Genomic DNA, 16,407 nt, shown 5'->3' on the forward strand with positions numbered 1-16,407 from the left:
GATAGCTTTTTTTTTTTCCTGCACAGACTGTGTTGGCACCCAGTATGCCCACCATTTTAATGACCTGACTTTGTACTTCTGCTGGTGGTCACAGACTGCATAATATGCCACTCTTCCACTCCTTTCTTTGCTCCTGTCACGTGCTTCTTTTTCTTTCCTAACATCTGCCTTCCCTTCAATAGCAACCTCGATTTTTGGGGATTTGCCTGCCTTCTTCCCCAGTGCACTAAAAGGCCACCTGAGTATCATGTTCCAGTAGTTTCAGCCAGCGCTTCTACTTCTTGCCTGGATTCCTTTCTTCATTGCTCTAGACATCTCTTTCAGTGTCTGGGAGATTTTTCTTTTTTTCAATTTGACTGTTTGCCTTCCACCAAGCAAACATGTAAAGGAGGCCTTCCAAACTTGTATAATCTGAGTGTGTGGTAAGTAAAGTGCTGACCCTCAGTAGGAGTGGCATGTTCTTTAGAAGAGCATTATCTCTAGAAGAGAGAACATGTTTTTCAACTTTTTTTTCTTTACACTTCATGACAGCCCGTATTTGTTTATGCAGGTATGTACCTATTGGTATTATGTTCCTTGTCGGGAGCAAGATTGTGGAAATGGAAGATATTGTGCTTCTGGTGACCAGTCTGGGAAAATACATCTTTGCCTCTATTCTGGGCCACTTCATCCACGGAGGGATCATTCTGCCACTCATTTATTTTGCATCCACACGTCAAAATCCGTATCGTTTTCTCTTAGGACTTATCACACCATTTGCCACTGCTTTTGCCACTTGCTCCAGGTGGGTGTTTCTTTGGGGAACATATGTGTCTGGGAATATACATTGTAATTGTCACTATAAACTGCTTATATCTTAATAACAGAACGTGTTTAGTTTTAGGTGAAAATATTTCTACAATTGCCAAACGAGGCGACTGAGCATAGAGCCTCACTGCTCTCAGCAGCCTGCTAGGCAGGAAATGCTTATAATTAGGTGTTAAAAACAATTCCTCAAGGTATTGATATTGTGTAGCATGATGCGAAGTTGGAAATTTGGGGAGGGAGAGGTGAAAGCATTTGTCTTAAGATCTTGCCAGCTTTCAATTTTAAGTAAAGCAAGGGGTCGGCAGTGAGGGAGTTTGTCCTGAGAAGTTTAGTTATCCAAGTTCAGCAGAATCTGGAACAACTTGAGCCTGATTCTGTATGAGCAAAGCAGGTTTATTAGCTAGCGTAAAGTGACTCAGCATTTTTTATTTCACAGCTCTGGCCTTATCAGCTTTTATTTGTTGTAAAGAAAGATTGCCAAATTATCAAACATGTCATTTAACCTTTTCCCAAGAGGCTAACTCTGGACCAAAGATCATGAATGTATAAATGAAAATATAAAAACATTCTGAGTCATTTCCAAAAGAAGCAGACACGCAGCTATCACAGGAGCTGAGTTATGTGTGAAGTAGGAGAGGGTTTGTGAAGGAAGCCATACAATTATATAATGCAAGAAATAAATCCAGCAGTGATTGTTTCACTTGCCTGTCCATTTGAGAAGGTAGTAGTACAACATCAAGAAATTACTGTTGCAACAGCTGTATTTATATTTGCATGTATTGCTGTGTTTTTTGTGTTTTGAGACCTTATCATTCCACATCTGTGTTAGACTGCATACTGTTAGGTCATGAGTTTTTGCATCTTGGAGGTTAGAGTCCTTACCAGCTATTTCTGTTTAGGAGATGATTGTTGAATACTGCTATTCAAGACCAACAGGGAGGGAAGTAGCTATCATGACTGAGGGGCTACAAAGTGACATTGCCATCTTGACATGCTCTTGTGCAGCATGTGAGAAGCACGACAGTCATGAGGCAGCAGACCTGCTACTCAGCACCCCTGGTGCTTTGTGTTTGACTTCTTCCTTGCTCTGTTTTCCTAGCTCAGCCACTCTCCCGTCGATGATGAAGTGTATTGAGGAAAACAATGGAGTAGACAGCAGGATCAGCAGGTTTATCCTTCCTATTGGTGCAACTGTGAACATGGACGGAGCTGCTATTTTTCAGTGCATGGCAGCCGTGTTTATTGCTCAGCTGAACAACGTCGACCTCAACGCTGGGCAAATCTTTACCATTCTGTAAGTTGCTTGTTATTGTAACCACATCCTTCTGGCCCCCAGATGCATTAAAGCCTGTGGTCTCCCTGTTAATAGCTAGCATTTATAGTTTGCATTCCATGTCTCTGACTTAAAGCTTGCAAACTGCTGTGAGGCATAATGATAGGGTGATTAAAGGATGCAGTCTTTCAAGCTTTATAAGATTGACCAGAATCTCTGTTTAATAAAAGGTGGAACCTGGGAGGAGTAACGAAATTATGAAGCAGACTTTGAACTGTTTAATGCTGCTCCTCACATTGAATTCCTCTCCTTACTTAAGGATCTCCTCCCACTCCACTTGTCATTAAGCTGGGTGATTGTGGCATGCTGCACTACCAAGAATGCTACCCTCCGGATGTCCTAGAAAATTCTCCTGCCAGCTCCCCAGTTCCTTTTGTTTCAGTTTCATACTCAAGACTCTGCTCCTGCATACCTCTCTGCCCTTACTACCACTTCATCACTGGTTTCCCAGGTCAGACCCATGATCATCCCTCTTCTGATCATTATGCTTTTCCCCATTGTACTGTACACTGCCTTAGTCCTGCTTCTTTCCCTAGGACTCCCCCCTCTATGCCTGGAACATCCTTGCAGGTCCAGTGAATGTGCCATCCTCTTTCATTCCCTGCCCAAAATCCAATAAGTGAGGATCTTAGAAGGAGTTTTAGCCTTTCACTGTGCCAAGAAGTCAGGACTCTATCCACCATGTACCTTCTTACATTTCCTACCTTCCCCACCCAGGTTTTATTTCCTTCTTTACTGCATTTCTCAGTATATTGTTTGTCTATTTAAGGCAGGGCTGGAATATTATTTTCTTTGCAGATGGCCAAATTAGCTTTTCATGTAATCATAGCAAGTCAAGTGTTGACACAAGCCCTAGAATTATCCTAGAGTGATAGCTCAAGGGAAAAACAGTTGCAGACATCTTCACACAAAAAGCTGTGTGATTCATGTCTGTTGCACGTGCACTGCTTAAGGATATGTTTGAATGCAGGTGAGACACAAAGAAGGGACAGTGCTGTTAGTATGCCTCTATGGACAGCATACTTGGACTTTTGAGGCTAGATCTTAAAGCACATCAGTCCTGCTTAGCACACAAGTTTTCATGCTTTGGGCAGAGCTTCAGCACAGTCCTGGCTCGGCAGTGGGGTTGTGCTTCTTCCTGTTGTGAAGCTAGGTTGGCATGCTTTATCCTCTGTGCATGGCACAGTTCACCTTTATACATTTGGGGAGTGAAGAAAACATGTATTCAGCATCTTTGAACCAATGTATGACTTGGAAATGGATGTGATATTAACATAGTGAGAAATGATTTGGGTTTTTTGTTTTGTTTTGTTTTTTTCCTGTTCTGAAATGTTATTAAAGACAGAACTGTTACCTTGGTAGCTGCCGTGGAGCCTGCTGAGCAACTGTACTCTATATCCATTACTGTGCCTCAGCTGGCAGGAAAGGATTTGCCTGGGAAGCAAATGATCTGTGTGTCCCTTGCTGTGGAGTTTGTTTACAGTTCCTAAAGTAGGGAAATGTGTGACGTAAATGTAGAAGAGGAGTGCTGCAGGGCTCCTACTAACCAGAAACAAATTGATTTGCAGTGTCACAGCAACTGCATCCAGTGTGGGTGCAGCTGGGGTTCCAGCTGGAGGAGTCCTCACCATCGCTATTATCTTGGAGGCCATTGGACTTCCCACCAACGATCTCTCCTTGATATTAGCAGTGGACTGGATTGTGTAAGTACTTCAGACCACGTGCATGGGCTGTTACATGATATATTCAGCTGGAAACACGGTTCAGGATAGTCCAAGTGTAGTATAAAATAAAACCCTACTAGGTGTGGCTCTCTGTAGGATGGGAAGCTCATGACAGGTGATGGAGAATGATGAATATGGTGGTTCCTACTCAGTTAAGCAGTTGGTGTGCTAAAAACCCCGTTCAGTATTTTTTACTGAGACATTCAGTCATTACTGACTTCAATTTCAAGTTTCAATTCCCTCCAGAGGATTAAGTTTGTTCAAAATATTGCTGGAAATTAGTTGGATATGAAGAAGGAAAGGAGAAAAGGAAAACAGCCTGAATAGTGATGGAAAACAGATGTGTGAAGCAACCTTCATCAGAAGCAGTTGCCAGCTGTTGTTTGAACTATAACAGCAAGAGACCAGTCGCAGCAACCAGCACAAGTGTCAGAGCAGGGCAGGTACACAGAGGGCTTGCAGCATTCATCACAGCTGTGTTTGGTGTCCTGGCTGGAAGATGTTTCTGGGAATTGCGAGATCAGTACACAGTATTACCACCTTTCCTTTCCATCTTCTGGGAAAGGTCTAGGAAGTTAGACCTTTGCTTGGTTCCTTCTCCCTTTTCCAAGAACCATTTTCCTCCTTGAAACATGAGAGATTATCTCCTTGCCTGGCTCTGTTTGGAAGAGCCTATTTCACCATTCATTTTAGTTATGTCCTCATTAAAGCCTAAATTTACCTTCTATACCACCTAAATCAGATTAAGCAAAGCCTAGAAATTTTGCTTTAAGAATTGGGGACCTAGCCATTAGTACATGATGAGAGTAAATGCAACATGCAGATGATTTCTTATTGCTTATATGAGCTCTGTGGAAAAGGGGCTCCCAGTTCTTCTCAAACAAGCCTGTCTGTCTGTAGTCTCCAGAAATACTAAGAAATTGAAAGTTTGTAGAATACTGAAAAAAAATCAAAGTGGAAAGGCTCTTCTGAGCACTCAACGTGCCTGCGCTTTAAATACTGGTGAATTATGCTCGATGTGAAAATTTAAAAGCACACACTGCTTTTAGAACATCTGGTTGGGCAGTGGGCTGCAAGTGCTGGTCAGTAACAGTCAGACAATCTGAATCCCCCTTGAGATTTTTTTTTTCACTTAGCAGTTTTTGGGGATGCTTTGTGATTTAGGCGTACATAATCTTTGCCTCTCTCTGTAAGGATGGACTACTCTCACAGAGGATGAGGAAATTAGGATGTGTGAGGGCAGTCTGGAGTTTCCAAGGCTGGGTTAGAGGGCAGCTCTGTTACCTCCTTCCCTTCCCACACCAACACACATCTATGATGCTCATTGCATAATTCTTTCTTGCTGTCACCACTTGGGTATCAGCCACCACAGGAGAGACAGGCAAAGCAGTGGCCATCCATTCGTGTTCCATCTTCCTGAGGGATTACAGTGCTAGTTGTGCTTTCCATAAGCTGTATGTATTCAGAACTGTGTGGTTGCATGAGTGAAGTTTGCAGCTTGTTTCTGTCTGGATTTCCCTTAGCCTGTGTCATGCTGGCTGCCTTCTTTTAAAAATATGTAGTATCCCTCTGTGGTCAACAATGTTGTTCTAGTTCAGGAATTCAGTCTTGTGGTAACAAAAATGGGGAAGAGGGACAGAAGAGTCCTTTATCTTGTTTTAAAGCCAGACATTTAATTACCAAAGAGGATCACAGTTACAAATTAAGCACATGCTGCAGAATGACTAGCAGAAATCTCAAGAGGCACATGAAGAAATTGTTCTTTGAGTTATAACCCTCCTCTATTCAACTCTGAAGCACACTAGTATTGCACTGTAGAACTAAAGATAGGAACAGATGCTCATAGTGAGAAAGCCAGGGGACATAGTCATTCTCTGCTATTGAGAACTATTTCTTAAATAGTTAAGATACTAGATTTTCTATAGTTTAAAAAAAAAAAAAAAAAGTTGAGTGCTATGAATTGTCTTCTGGATAAGCCTAAAGGAAGTTCCAGGTCTGAACTTGCATTTGAGGCATGCTGGCCTGGAGAGGGGGAAGAAAGCAGGCTGGGAAAAGAAGGATGTCTGAGGAAAAAGTAATAACATTACAGCAACCTGCTGAGAAACCGGATCCAGCTGATTGCAAGAGCTGGGAGGCTTGAACCAGTTCCAGTGCACAATCTTAGTTCTGAAACGGGAATGATATTTCTGTGGAAAATACCTGTGGGTAACAACATCTTCCTTCTCTAGGTCCAGCAGTATTGGTGGATCTGCAGGGAAGAATTTGGCCCCACTTATTGTGTTGTAACACTCTTAAACTAAAAGGCCACTTTGTTTGTTTTTAACCTTAACCAGGGACCGAACTACCACAGTTGTGAATGTGGAAGGGGATGCCCTAGGAGCAGGTATCCTCAATTACCTGAATGAAAAAGAAAAGAGAGGAAAAGAGCAGGAGCTAAAAGAAGTCAACGTGGAAGCAGTTGCTAACAGCAAGTCTGAAGAGGAAACGTCGCCGTTGGTAACCCACAAAAAACAAGTCTCCAACACAACCAGTACATCAGACCCTGAATCCAAGGAATCAGTACTGTGAACTAGAAGCTGTTGGTCAAACACGTCTTAGAGGTGGACCAGGGACTTGTTAATGCACCTAGACGTTTGCAGTGCTAGCAAGGGCTGGGCAGCTCTTGAAAATTTTCAGTTCCAGTCTGTTTTGAAATTTGCTGGCTTGGGGAAGGGAGGGAGGTGGGCTGGGAAGAAACGGGGTGGTGAGAAAGAGCACACACTTTGTAGTAGTATTTTGATAATTCATCTGTGTACCTGTATATATGTGTTGCACGTACACACGTATACATGTATACATGTAGGCGAAAGCAATGCCAATTGAAATGTCTGGTTTTACAAGAGATCTCCTAGTGAAGGCTTATGTGGGTTGGATATGGGGAAGCAGCCAACCCAATGAGTGCTTATGGTAGGGAGAAATTAGTAAGCTTATTGTGCTGCTCTTTGAATGGAGATACAGTTCAGAAACTCCACAGTGCGTGAGAATGTTTCTTAAGTTTAGTTTCTGTCCTGGAAACTCTTACTGACAATTACACAATATGGAGCAACATTTTTCTCCCACTCCCCTTCCTCTGCTGTTCTCTGATCACTTAAAAACATCAAATATAACCTAGGAAGTAGGGTGTTGCTTTTTTTTTTAGTGTCGTAAGTGAACAAGGAGGTCCAAATCTTATTCCATTCCCCCGCTACATTGCAGTTTTCTTACCTTTTGGTGAGTAATTCCCAAACTCTGGGACCAGACAAAGGAGATATTTGTGCAGATCAAGGGCTGGCTATCTCCTCCCCTCTTAGCAAGCTGTTGAGAAAAAAAAAAATCCAGAGGAAACACGAATTTTGTTAAAGTGATCCCTCTGGGGCTAAAAAAAAAATGTGGAGTCTGTTCCAGTATAAATATCTCTAAAAGAAGCTTGTCTGTGACAACATCAAGAAGTCAGTTCCCTTCGTGAAAACACACATGCACGTTTGCTAGCACGCCATGTCCTGCTTATGTTTGTATAATGGGTCAGTCCAAACAAATTAAGTCATATCCCTTTTCCAGCAAAACTGTGCAGGAGAAAAAAATGTGAATACACATGTGGGAACTGACAATAGGCAAGCCTGATTGTTAGCTTGAAAGGGGAAAAAAGGAGGTGAATTTCTAACCTGATGTAGTTCAGTGATCTCTGATCTCTGGGACAGCTGTATACTCATTCCTGCTAGGAATTTGGTCCTACTATAAATCCTTTTGGCAGCAGTTTACATTTAATTCTACATGGTGCTGGGCCAGGGTAATGCTTAATAGCAGGTGGTAGCCTTTGCTTGGGGCTGACCCAGGTGCTTCTGGATTCTGACTCCACCTTTTTCCTCTACCACATGCTTCCTGAATTTGCACTCCCCCAAACTTGATCGAAGTCCAGCAAACATTGCAAAACTCCTGTTGATTTCTCTTGGCATTTTGGTCAGGAGGTAGTTACAAAGTGATGGCTGTGCATATATGCCAAGATTTGCCCTGGCCTCGTGGCACTATCCCTTGGCTACTTTAACAAGGTGAGTGCATGTGGTCAGTCCTCCACGCTGTAAACTCAGCAACATATATTTACAGTTTGCTTTGGTATACAATAATGATCAGTCTCCCCTTGTTTTTTTTTCCCTGTTGCTTCAGAGGAAGCTATCTTGAAAAGGTATCCGGGTGCTGATGTTTATGATCATGGCATTAGGAAGAGGCAGCTCCAATTTTATAGCAGCAGCAGCAGCAGCCTTCATTTCCAAAGCATCTTTCCTGGTAAAGGGACTCGATGAATTTTGCTAAAAGATGCTCAGAACGAGATGTGGCCACCTCTGAGGGAGAACACAGTGAGTGTGTCATTACTGGCTGTTTAATTGTGTGCAGCAGCCCTGTGCAATTGGTCAGCCCACTGGAAAACTGCAGGTGGAGTTTCTTTTTAACCAGTTTATTTATAATCATGTCCACAAAATTTGATCAGTCCTCGTCTTGTTTTAAAAATGAAAGGAGACAGTCGTTGTTCTCTAGGGCTCTCCTCTGCTCAGTATTTAGTATTTCATTTTAAGCACATCAGAACCTGCGGAAACTTTGCATTTCCTCCCATTAGAGTCATCCCAACTCCTTGCAACTCAGGAAACCAGAAGCAGGCTTTGTAGCTGGCAGTGAGAGTCCTCAAATGAAAGGTATTTTGATAAATGTTGGAGGTTTTAAAAAAAAAAATAATCAGGGTTCTCATCAACCCTCTCTTTTATAAGAAATATTCAAAGATTCATGGAAAACTTTGACTGCACCAGAACGCCAGAAACCATGGTTTTAAAACAGTATGTGGATATTTTGAGGGGAACTGCAAAACACAACTGTTCCCTGCAGGCTGGGTTCTGTAGTTGGATTTTTATCTCCCATCAGACATTTAGCTCTTTTGATGCTTTCCCTCACCATGACACATGCAGTTCAGTTGAGGTCATGAGAGCAGGCAGCACCCAAGTGAACTGTCACGGCAGGATTTGAGAAGTGAATGTTTCTCAGTTTTGATTTTTCGCCCCAAAGCTGATGTTGCCGACAGATAGAAGTACTCATAAGGAGTTTGTCCAAAGGCTGGGCTTCTTCACAGGCACCACCTAGCCACTGCTCTGCTGATATTCCTTCCCTGTGGTGCTGCCACTTGATTGTATGTTTTCCCTCTAGCAGGATGCTGTGGGATGTTCTTTCTGACAGTAGATTCCAGAAAATGATTAAATTAAAGCCAATTATCTCTGATTTGTCTTAATATTTTTCACTAGCAATGCAGAATGTGAACATCTTTGCTGAAGAATGCCTCTCCCAGTCCCTGTTAGATGATTGTCATGCTTTGCATCAGTGTGAGTGTGTAGTCCCATGTAAGGCTTGTTAGAGCATTTGGGCATAAGGTCAAGCACTCCCATAGCTGGAATTTAACAAAGGAATTTTAACACTCCTCCTGGAAACAGGTGCCATAGGGTCTATACGAGCCATTAAGTATTCAGAGCCAGTCTTCTTAACCTGCCACAAATCTGTAAGATTACAAAAGCTCTGCTTTAGACTCAAAAAGCTGCCAATTCTCTTGTTGTTTGCACACAGTGAGAGGATCCCACAGTTTTCTATGGAAACACAAATGTCGGGTAGTGACTGCTTTTCAGAGTACCTTACTGGTCTTGTTTGTATTGTCTGTGTCAGAAATTACATTTCTTGTTTTTCTACGATGTTACCATTGCATTTGATGGCCATGCCATGTCTTCTAGGGCTCTCTGCTTGACTTCAGATTATTTTTTTGATAAGGTACAAATGTAAAAGATCTATTATTGTACTCTCCTGGACTGTATTAAAAAAAAAAAAAAAAAGTGATACCTACCAACAGCTGCTCTCGTAAGAGTGTGAATCCTGATTGAAAGCCCAGTGAGACAGAAGACTTGCCATTTGCTTCCAGTGGTCAAGGTCTTCAGGTAAGGTCACTGGGAGAGAAATAGAAGGGCTGTTGAAGGTTGTGCGTTTTTCTGTGCTATTTGGATGCAGTCCTCAACCTGCACTGTTGCCCTGGGATCTTCCTATTTCAGGTCTCCATGCAGCCTCATACCAAGAGGCTGCAAGCTGACCAAGAAGGTGCTGCTCAGCAGCAGCACAGGTGCAGCTATTAACACCTGCTCTGTGTTTACCCAGGAATTCCATGAATCTGATGCCAGTATGGTACTGAACTCCAACATCTGTTGACTAGGCATATGTTTGAGTTCTCCCAACTTGACTGTAAAGTGGAAATTTTTAGTCAGTTGCTTTTGATTTCAGGAGGAAATAAATTCAATCTAGATAATGCTGGTTTTCTTTTTTGGCTTTAGACTTTCTTTTGGAAAATACAAATCCTTTAATCCCTTCTGGTGTTTTCCTTAAGGTATCCACATCCCTTGGAGATTGTGCACTGCCATTGCCTTTCCTGCTGCAATTCACAGTCGTTTCACTTTTAGACTTCTGTTGGGCATATGACTTGGGTTCAGGTGTTATTTTTCCTTCTTAATAGCTGTTTCTCGTAAGAGGAGCTCCAGTCACATCCTCTCAATGCAAGGGGACTACTAGAGGCATCTCCTTCTGTATAAAGTTAGTTACCACCATGGAGGCCTTTGTGGTGTGCTGGTGAAACTGAACTGGGAAAGAAAATTCTAGTGTTATTAGTCAGAAAGGGTGGATATGCATACACAGCAAGCTGTGGTCAGAAAAGCCTCTTCGTTTTAGGAAAGTAGGCTACAAACAGCTTGTGTCCTATCCTCTAATACTGTGATTGCATTTTGGGAGAAAATTACAGAAACATGGAAAAGTTTGTAAGCCCTGGGCGTGCCCAATCCCATTTCGTCTCAGACCTTATTTTTTTACCTTCTTTATTTCAGTGATGTGTCTTTGACTGTTTGGGACCATCTCTAATTTCTTCTTTGAGACTGAATTTCCTCTCTGTTATTTATCAGTCACTGACTCATCTCCTTGCTTTGTCTGCAGTTCCCTAGCTATTTTTATGTGTTGATGGATCAGTGGACATAGTTTTGAGTTGGATCAGCTTCAGCTGGTCCTTAGGAATGCATTTTGCCCTTACCTCACCAAGGATTAGTGAGACCTAGTAACTTAGAGAGTTGCTTTGAGTGTGCTGAGCGGCATCTGTCATCCTGAGAAAGGTGCTTGCTTTGTGCTGTGAGACATGGCTGTTGAGGCCTGACTGGCTCTAGTGAGCAATGAAGGGTGCCAGCACATGGTTACTGTTAGAATATGTTCAGTAGACCGGTATTCCCAGGAGCAGAGCTTTAGCTGGGTCCCTGCTTGCACACTGGTAGTTGCACTACAAGATTCAGTAATTGCAAAGGGCTTTAAACCTCTATTGGGATGTCTCTTGCAAACTACAAACCAGGGTTAAACACAGGGCTTTTCCTGTAGCAATGTGACAATCAGAGCTGTGTCCTTTTGGCATAATAGAAGCAGGGAGCCAGCCAGGGTACAGGAGCAGCTGGTAAAACAGCTTCTGCTTTGTCTGCTGGGCAGCCGTGTTACTACCAAAGAGGCCATGCTCTGAGCTGGACACAGTGGGAGATTGTCAGGGTAGTTTTGTGTGTTTGCTCTGTTTCTGTACTCTTCCCTGAGCATTTACTCTGGCTGGAGCAAGAGATGGGCATGACCCAGTGGTGACCATTTTTAGATTAATTCTCTTGTGTGTGAAACCAGATGTTTGGGCAGTTTGATGAAGAGAGACTTTCTGCTTTTAGTCAAGTGAGAGGCCCTGGTATCTTTGTGACTGCCCATTCTGCATGTGTTGCAGGATGCTTCCTTGAGGGCTTGCCTAATGTACAAAACCACTGCTTCTTTCTGCAAAGATCTGTAGCTCTGATTAACACTCCAGACTGAATTTTCAGTCCTGTCTTCTGCGAGCGCTGCACATTTCTTCAACTCCTCAAAAGCACTCTTCTGTTGGAAATCATGAGCAACATGTTTCAGATAGGAAGTCAAAGGATCAACACTCAAACTCTCACCAAAGAGGAATGTCACGTTTTTGTGGATTTAAACTGGGCAGCTTAAAGTACTTGCAGACCTGCCTGTAATGACTGCTACTGTGAGTGATGAACAACTCAGAATTAGGCAGGTTGCACAAATCCTCTGCTTGCAGTTCATTTCCTATAGATGACCTTTACAGGTACCATTCTCTCACAGAAAATAATGTGGAGGGTAGTGAATCACGGTGTTTGTGAAGCACTCTTAAGGTACTGTGCACTAAATCTTGGATAATAATGAACTTATCAAAAACTCTGAAAGGAATCAAGTAATTGTAGTATGTATCATTAAGTCAGAGTTGCATTGTGCTGGCATGGATGACTGGATGATCAGAGACCCAGTGTATGCATTTGCAGGAAGAAGAGTGGGAGCTGGTGTCGGTGAGTTGCTCTGCTGTCTGCCTCCTTCCATCCTTCTGGGATGCCATGAAAGTCCAGGCTTAGGTAAAATAACAGACATCATAGTGGATTCAACACCTAAATGGGGAGCCTTGTCAGCTTAGTTTCTGCTTAGTTTCAGTGGAAGAGCTTTTCAACTAACAAAACAAGTTGTCTTATGGCAGTACGGGGAAAAGGTGGGGAAAAATGAGAATGGCAGGCAGATCAGACAGGATAAGTGGGTAATGGATAAAGCAGCTAAGGCTTTGAAGGAAGCATCTTTCCCTTGGTGTTTTGATATGGATATCATCAAAAAGACTGCACACATTTGTCCTGCATGGAGTGGGGACAGTGCAAATCCCCACCTGCTAACTGGCCAGGTGTTACAGGGAGAGGCAGAGATCAGTGCTGGTGCTGTTGAAGTGTACTGTCACTGAGCAACAAGTAAGCATCAGCATGGGGCTCTGATAAGCTGCTCTTGGCTGCTGGCCACGATCACAGAGAAATAAACAGCACAGCTCTGGATCAGGATTTGACCCACATTCCTCCTTGCAGTGTAGCTCAGTGTATGCTTCTCGGATAGCCATTATTCTATGAGGACAAAGAAGACCTTATTATCTAGATGGGCACATCGGTGAGAGCCATGTTCACTTGCTGCTTCAGGGGACAGGGAAAAGGATAAGGCAAATGGTCTTAAACTTTTCCAAACGTTGGGCAATACACTGTGACAGTTGGCACTAAATATTTTAAGTCAGATGAAGAGTGATTAAGGGCCTTATTTGGATTTCACAGCTCCCTGTTATTGCATCTGAGCACTGTCTTGGGAAGTTAATGTTAACAGAGTGTTTATTCTCTTCTTGGGGTCTTACATTTTTGACTAGCAGGCACTATTTCACAGTTCAGCAGTGAGTGTAGGCAGAAAAAGGAAAATGCTTCTTTGAGTCATCAGGCAGTCTAGGAGCAGACTTCAGATCCTGAAACCAAGGCCATTGTTAGCTAACAGTCATCTCCCCTGTAAAGGTCCACATTCAGAGGTTTATAAATACATTTGGGTATTGATATCATATTATTAATAGCATGTTAGTGCAGGATTGTGACTCATCTTTTTTGGCAGGATGGAAGAAGAGAACTCTCCTGTAGGAGAGTTATCTTCTCTCTAGGATGACTTTTTTTAGTAGAAAAAGAACACTACTTTTCCATTCAAAGAGCCTCAGCACCAACAGGTACATCATCCTCAACAGCTATGAAATCTGACTTGGATTTAAGCACTGATCTCAAAGGCAACAGGAGGTGATAGCTCTGAACATTTCAGCAGCCAGCTGCTCTTTCTTGAAGTCCTGCCCAAGAGACATTTATAATTGTCTTCCCAAAGGCAAGGCAAACAAGCATACTGACAGGAACTACTGTGAGGAAATGAATTTTGAGCCAGCCCTGTTGTAATGCAGACTTAATGGTGTGGTTTTAAGATGTGGAGAGTACGGAGAAGTTCAGTATGAGATGTTCCTTGAGGTAGCTCTCTCTTGGTCGTTATCTTAACAACACTCTGGTGTTGTTAACATACACTTTGCAGGTGTGCATTTAGGAACTGAAATTAACTGCATAGGTGATGTCAGTACAACTAGATTTCTGTTACACATTGCAGAAAGGGGTCTTTTCTGAAGGAAACTGTTGCCACATGCCTGAATCCCCTGTGCTCCCCCAGAAATAATTGTACTTAACCATGAAAGTACCCCGAGTATTAACTGCTACACACTGTAGCTTTTTAAGATCCTGAAGGAATGCCACAAAATGGATGAGCCAGGTCCTTTGTTGATGTGCATTAACGTGATTTCATGAAGCTTTCAGTGGCCTGTGGACTTCTGGTGGAATGGCACTCTCTGGCAGGATAGGGGTTTGAATTGGTTCTCTTTTAAAAACATAATGTTCTTGAAAATGCCCGGTAAGTTGGAACTTGTTGGCTATAGCTAGAGGCATTTTATGTGCTCACAGTGTTCTCATGAATTAGTGCCTCCCATAAGATAAATGTGTTTTCTAGATGGCCATGTTGATGTAGAATCAAGGCTTCCTGATGTTTGGGTCGGTTTTCTTTCTCCATATCTCTCTTGCATGTTCTGCTGTGGTCCTTGGAATTTGCTGAGACTGCAGCAGGACTAGGCTTCTAGAGTACCTGTGCTAAACTTAAACATGTCCTGGCCTCCTCTGAGGACACAGACCATCTCACATCCTTTTATGGGGGGGACGAAGACGATTTTAACTTCGGAGGAAGAGCTGGAACTGAAAACAAGCCTACTTCAAGGCAGTACCTTAATAGCATTTTATCTAATCAGTCCAATAGCCATGACCAAGCTGCCGAGCTAGCCTTGACTGCCTCTCTGGTCTTACCCCATGGTAGATGCACTGTTGGCATTACTTCCCCAAGGAGCAATGTGGAAGTAATGTGTTCCCCATCCCTGAATGTTCCTGTCTTTTAAGAACATAGTCTTATCAGACCTTCTCTGTTACTATCCTGGCTGCACTGTAAGGTCGCGCACAAAGCTCGCGCTGCACAGGATGGAGGCTGTATGTAGCACTAGGATAGCTGGGTGAACCTCTGCTGACTGCAGCTGGGTCTTTCCTGAATTGCTGCTGCTTTATGGCAGATTGAGACCGACTCACTCACACATAGTGAGGGTGACAATTCTGATGAGCCCTCTGGATTCAGGGCCAGCAGGTCCACCCCTAAGACACAAGGCGTCTGTTGCTGCAAGATACATGATCTGCCTTACTACCCTTAAAGGTGCCTTGTTTGGCTTTTCAATATAACTATGCACCAAAGGCAAGAGACTCTGTTATCCCTGCAGACAGGAGGGAGAACAAGGATGACCTGGCGTGAAACAGACAGGGAAAGTGAGTTTCTTTTCTTTATCCTCTAAGTTTTCTGTTGGCAGTCCTGCCTCTGATGCTCTTATGTGTATGTGCTTTTATTTCTACCGGAGCATAAATCACTCTAAGTAGGAGGGAGGATTCTTGTATTTTTATATGCTGAGCCATTTGATTGATTAATTTAATAAAGCGACACACAGATGAACTCTGAAATTCACTGCCATCTGCTGCTCCAGTTCAATCCAGTATTACTGATACAAAGGTACCTGCCTCCAGAGAAAACCTAGCGCTGAAAGCACTGAGAGTAACCACTCCATTGAATGAATATGCCATGTGGGTGTGTTGATGCTTGTGAATTTCTGTAACTGTTCTTATTTTAAAGCAATGGGTCTGATCTGTGTGACTCTGTATCAGCTTTTTTAATATCTGCCAAGACCAGATGTACGTGCATATATGCAAAAAGGCCTGTATTGCTGTGGATGGGGCTGTGTGACCCTGGGGTAGATTAATATTACAGATGTTTACTGTGTAGTACGCTGCTCTTTGGTGCAGAAATTCTCCCTGTCTGCCTGGGAAGAAGGCAGTGCTGTGGCTCAGGCTGAGATGGCTTGTGGATTAGGAGGGTGGCACAACAGGGCGCTCTCTCTCTTTTTCCCTTCTGTTATGGAAATGTTTATTTGTTCTCTCTTTGTGTAGCTTCTCAAGCTGAAATAAAAATCACCCCAAATAGAATTCATGTTTTGGCCTTTGTTTGGTGAACTCCTAGACTTGTAGCTGCCCTGGGTGTTATTCTGGGCTGGGATCCTGGGCTCTGTACTGATGCTGTCACCCAAGCAAGCTCTCTGTGACTCCTTTGCAGAACGTATTTTTTGGAGATATGCATTATTGTGCAGCAAAAGGGCTGACAGCCTGATCTGTCAACTAACAGACTTTCTTCTTTGGAGAGAGGTTGAGAAGTGGGAGAAGTCATGTAGCAATCCTTTGGGATACATTGGTGAGTTTAAGGTAAGTTTGCATTTGACGCACATGGTCGTTCTGATCGGTGTTATAGCTTCAGAGGGCCTGGGTTTGGTACTGAAGTATTTTTTTAGTACATTTCCATTAAAAGCTCACAGGGTACATCTTACAACGAGGTGTGCTATGCAATATATCACAAATCCTGATAAAAAATCTACTATATAAGTGTATTTTGGTTTGTTTCAGGCACCAAATTCTGGTCCTAGAACTAAGAAATGAGAGTGCAAATCTACAA

General features: G+C 42.9%; 1 protein-coding gene across 1 annotated transcript in view; it reads left to right on the forward strand.

Annotated features, from left to right (window-relative positions):
- Positions 1 to 15,887, forward strand: part of SLC1A4 (solute carrier family 1 member 4) — a 31,650-nt gene extending 15,763 nt beyond the window's left edge. The window contains exons 5-8 of the mRNA XM_042825012.1: positions 551 to 784; positions 1,907 to 2,101; positions 3,709 to 3,843; positions 6,198 to 15,887. Of these exons, the coding sequence (XP_042680946.1) occupies positions 551 to 784; positions 1,907 to 2,101; positions 3,709 to 3,843; positions 6,198 to 6,432 (799 nt within the window). The 3' untranslated portion in view covers positions 6,433 to 15,887. The remainder of the gene's footprint in view (positions 1 to 550; positions 785 to 1,906; positions 2,102 to 3,708; positions 3,844 to 6,197) is intronic.
- The last annotated feature ends 520 nt before the right edge of the window (positions 15,888 to 16,407 follow it).

This window comes from Centrocercus urophasianus, unplaced genomic scaffold, assembly GCF_019232065.1.
Source record: "Centrocercus urophasianus isolate 14NV4802_14NV808 unplaced genomic scaffold, USGS_Curo_1.0 seq_10, whole genome shotgun sequence".
Lineage (NCBI taxonomy): Eukaryota > Metazoa > Chordata > Aves > Galliformes > Phasianidae > Centrocercus > Centrocercus urophasianus.